The sequence below is a fragment of the Azolla caroliniana genome, unplaced genomic scaffold (genome assembly GCF_043228905.1).
Source record: "Azolla caroliniana isolate FFs.n. ecotype wild unplaced genomic scaffold, voAzoCaro1.0.p SCAF_2, whole genome shotgun sequence".
In the NCBI taxonomy this organism is placed as follows: domain Eukaryota; kingdom Viridiplantae; phylum Streptophyta; class Polypodiopsida; order Salviniales; family Salviniaceae; genus Azolla; species Azolla caroliniana.
Genome location: NW_028230437.1, coordinates 28,118,188 through 28,122,817, shown reverse-complemented (window position 1 = coordinate 28,122,817; position 4,630 = coordinate 28,118,188). Strand labels below are relative to the sequence as shown.

At 40.0% G+C, this 4,630-nt stretch overlaps 1 protein-coding gene across 1 annotated transcript; it reads left to right on the top strand.

The window, feature by feature from the left end:
• Positions 1-711: 711 nt before the first annotated feature.
• Positions 712-3,997, top strand: LOC147868034 (Actin-like ATPase superfamily protein). Its single transcript, XM_087315962.1, has 3 exons — positions 712-1,346; positions 3,279-3,434; positions 3,550-3,997. The coding sequence occupies exons 1-3, from the start codon at positions 798-800 to the stop codon at positions 3,886-3,888; spliced, it is 1,044 nt and encodes a 347-aa protein (XP_087172088.1). The 5' UTR covers positions 712-797; the 3' UTR covers positions 3,889-3,997.
• The last annotated feature ends 633 nt before the right edge of the window (positions 3,998-4,630 follow it).

Sequence of the window (4,630 nt, the reverse complement as noted above, 5' to 3'; positions counted from 1 at the left end):
GAAGTCATGGAGGGATTGATGTACTAATATCGCCATTGACACATACAAAATTATAGCTTTGTCATTTGTATGACATACTTCTTGCTTACGTACCCTTTAAATACTAACTACAAGACACCTCAATAACAATAATGACAAGGTGGTTACGTAACCTCTCTCACTTAATCAATGATACGTCGACAATCATCATCTTACTTACCTACTTAAGAAACTCAATACATAAGCAATTGAAGGGTGAACTTATTAGGAAAATCCACACTTACATTAACTTAGGAGCTACACGCCCATGCAAAGTGATTACTGCGAAGTTAAGTGAAAGCATTGATCGCCAAACTCGGAGTTAGAAGGAGAGCGGATCAAGTTTAGAGAATAAGGAGGAGGACTAGAAAAGGCGGAAAAATGACCTTTACAAGCAAAGTTTTTAAAGTGAGTATTTCAAGAATCGGGGACACCATAACAAGCTTATAGCCCTTTCTTTTATGCCCTCTTTATGTTGTTGTGTCTTTACTTCTTTCTTTCTGTCCTAACTAGAAGAAGCCTAGTTTTGTAATTTCGCGTTTATGTTACTAACAGTAAAAGAGTGGTGAATATGATGATGATGATTCAAGAATGACCTCTCAAATGTCTGTTTTTTACAGAGAGGGTAGGGTATAAGCCACAAAACCCTAAGCCCCGAGCAGAACAGAGCAGGGAAGAGCAGAGCAGAGCAGGGAAGAGCAGAACAGAGCAGAGCAGAGCAGGGAAGAGCAGGTAAGAGAAGAGAAGAGCAGGGAAGAGCAGAGCAGGGGTTAAGAAGGATGATCGGTCTAGGGATCGAGGGGTCGGCCAACAAGATCGGGGTGGGAATCGTTGGCTTGGACGGGAGCATCCTGGCCAATCCGCGCCACACCTTCATCACTCCCCCTGGCCAAGGCTTCCTGCCTCGCGAGACCGCCATTCATCACCAGCAGCATATCCTGCCCCTCATTCACGCCGCCCTGGAAGAGGCGGGCGGCCTCTCCCCCGCTGACATAGATTGCCTCTGCTACACCAAAGGCCCTGGCATGGGCGCCCCCCTCCAGGCCGGCGCCGTGGTCACCCGCATTCTCTCCTTGCTCTGGAAGAAGCCCATCGTGGCCGTCAACCACTGCGTGGCCCATATCGAGATGGGACGTGTTGTCACCGCTGCTGTCGATCCTGTAGTGCTCTATGTCAGCGGTGGGAACACCCAGGTTATTGCCTACAGCGAGGGCAAGTACCGCATCTTCGGTGAGACCATTGATATCGCCGTCGGCAACTGCCTGGACCGCTTTGCTCGCGTCCTTAAGATCTCCAATGACCCTAGCCCTGGCTACAACATTGAGCAGGTATGACTCTCTCCTTACAAGATTCTCAGAGTAGCCACTTTTCCACGACATCTATTCTAGTGGAGCGTGCATATAATAATGTTCGTTCATGGATCGAGGTAGAGCACTATACTCAATGATCGACAAGGCATGTTTGTTATTTATGATTTGTAACAGGTATGATGCCACTTTCATCACTGGGCGTCGTCAAGGTGTGGGTTTTACTTCATTAAAAGGAAAATGACCATTCTTTATGTGAGAACCCATGTATCATCCACAGTGAAAGTCTTATATATTCAACCTTATTTCATTCACATGAGTTTGAGCTATTTCTCTATTTAGCTTAAAACTCCATTTTTATTTTTATTTTTTACTTTCGATGAATGGGTAAATATCCCGTTTTTTGTTGTAAACCATTTGTCTCATGGGCCAATTTTGGCCTTAGAAGACGTTAATATATCTTTCTTTCTTTCTTTCTCCACCATTTGATCAAGGTGGGTGGATGACAAATACAGATTCCCTTTGTACATACCTTAAAGGTGGCCAATGGAGAAGGAGCTGAGAAAACAATAAAAGCTGAGAAAAGCAACCTGCTTGAAACTTCTCTGAAGACATGCCCTTTTAAGTTATCTAAGCATTTTGAACCCAGAAATTTCTTATATAGAGTTGTGAAGGCTGTGCATCTTATAGATAATAGGAAATGGTTAATTAACCTGAAGGTCCTAGGACTGAGAGTTGGTACTACCAATCATAGTGCTTTGCTGAATTTTCTGGCCTAGTGTTTGCATCATGAAAGCTTAATTACTGAGAGTTTGGTTTGAACCATTTATAATAATAGATGTAGTAATGACACTAAATGGGATTAAGGAAATATAAAGGTAAGAGATAAAAATGCTATAAATATAAGATAATGGTGTGCAGAAGGTATCATTGGACGTTTCATGGTGACCAATATTAATTGAAATTCAATAGTTTCCTTTAATGCTAGAAGAGATGGTAAAGGTTTTGGCAAAGACGAAGAAGACTTTTTCTCTTATATGATGCATATGCGTAGAATTTAAGGTTAGGATTTGATTGGTGTAGAAAATGTATAGATTTAGAGGGGAGTACATGGAGAATTAAAAGCTTTTCCCCAGGGAATATTTTGACAACCAAATGCTAGTTTTCAAGGAAGAGGAGAGTCTTTATTTCGTTTTCCACTTTGTTGAAATGTTTTGAGATAGAGAGACATAGCTTGCCTGTTTACTGTATGCAGCTGTGAGACTGGGTTGCTGTGTATTTCTCTCTCTCTCTCTCTCTCTCTCTATACACATACACATGAGGCTAAAATGTTACAGGTGCAATTTTTTTCAAAGCTTCTATGGCACCTATCCTAAGCATTGAGATGTATGTAGGTATAACACAGATTTCTGAAGGCATCTTGAGTAAGAGATATATGAAGCAGATGGAAAAATCATAAAAGTATTGTATGAAAATAAAGATTGTAATAACCCGTTTTGATTAATTAGATAGATTGACCGTGTTGAATGCTTTATCAGTAACGTTAGCATTGTAATAGATGAATCTCTTGATGTTGTGCATTATCCATAGCTGATATGATTGTGAAAACTATGAAGTGACAAGGGATTGATTGAAAATAAAAGCAACTTTATGGAATTGAAAAATATAGGAGAATCAATAATAACTGCACAGATTCAAAAACAATAACTCTAGTAATGGATAACGCCACAGTACTTCCTCGCAAAGCAAAATATTTCTTTTAACCTCTCATATTGAAGCCGGCATTTTCTAGTAGATTTTCTTAATAGGTGAACTGGTCATCTTATTTGGAATTATGTGTGTCTCGATGGATGTGTAAGGGCTTGCTGCTGTCTTTGGAAAATGAATGAGATTGCGTTAAGTTAAGATGATCTTATCTTGATTGTTGGCATGTCTGCTGTTTAAGGTGATCAGCTAGCAAAGAAAGGTAGCAAGTTTATTGAGCTGCCCTATGTTGTCAAAGGCATGGATGTATCATTCAGTGGGATACTCAGCTATATTGAGGATGCTGCTACCCAACTGCTGGCAAAGAATGAATGCACTGGAGCAGATCTCTGTTTTTCTTTACAGGTGTGGACTTGTAGGTCTTGAATAGAGTTAGTTTCTTAATTGAACATATGTGCGTTTTGATACTTCTTTATATGCAAGAATGTGTCGTGTTTCTGACAGTACATGTTCTGTGCAGGAGACCGTGTTTGCAATGCTCGTGGAAATAACTGAACGAGCAATGGCTCATTGTAATAAGAAGGATGTGTTGATTGTTGGTGGTGTTGGCTGTAACCTAAGGCTTCAAGAAATGATGAAAATTATGTGCAGTGAACGAGGTGGGACGCTGTATGCCACTGATGATCGGTATTGTGTTGATAATGGTGCCATGATTGCTTATGCTGGCCTGTTATCTTATGCTCATGGCCTCTCCACACCAATGCACGAAGCGACATTCACCCAGCGTTTTAGAACAGATGAAGTTTATGCAGTATGGAGAGAGAATTCTGGTAAAGAAGCAAATGGAATCACTTCATGATGTATTCTCTTTGAAACTAACTTTGTATCATTAAGGGCATGTATGAGCCTGAAACATTTGATACGTTAGCAAATTAAACAAGGTAAAATTCAGGGGAACTCGTTTTCTTCACCTGCCATAAAATTATGGTCTCTTGTTGTCTGAATTCAAGTGAACTTGTAACTATCTTTGTATCAATAAGGGAATGGATGAACGTGACTAGCTAGCAAATTAAACTAGATAAAAATTTAGAGGAACTTGTATTGCTCACCTGCATTAAGTAATATCAGCGTCCCTCAATGTTGGCATTCAAGTCGACTTACGTTTATTCTTAGTTTCAAAGTTTTTTTGACTTCCCTGCAGTTTCCTGTGGGATAATTGCTTGATTTGTCTTTGTATACTAAGTTAGAAAGTCGACTTAATGCTCTTTGTTATACTCACTTATGCTCTTTGATAACACATGACTATTAGCACCACATAAACTGCTAATAGTTGATCAATCAGCAGTTGCTTTCACATTTTACAAGGACACTGTACATCTGTAAAGCTGGTAAAGCTAGTCACAGTGAGCTAGCAGAGAAGACTGAGGAAGTCTATTCCAATATTGCTCATCTCAGGGATCAGAGTAGAATGTTCTGGTTTGGTGCAACATCTCTACTTTCATCAAAATCAAGAGTAATGCTTAAATAAATCTCCTGTTCTCACTAAGGTATGTTGGTGCTACAAGTAGCTGTTTTTTGTTCTGCTTGTTAAGTCAGTTGTA

Bases quoted from the DNA above. Each gene is read 5' to 3' on its own strand.
- LOC147868034 (XM_087315962.1), top strand. From the start codon at position 798: ATGATCGGTCTAGGGATCGAGGGGTCGGCCAACAAGATCGGGGTGGGA. The intron at 1,347-3,278 runs GTATGACTCTCT...TAAGGTGATCAG, and splicing joins CTGGCTACAACATTGAGCAG to CTAGCAAAGAAAGGTAGCAA. The intron at 3,435-3,549 runs GTGTGGACTTGT...TGTTCTGTGCAG, and splicing joins ATCTCTGTTTTTCTTTACAG to GAGACCGTGTTTGCAATGCT.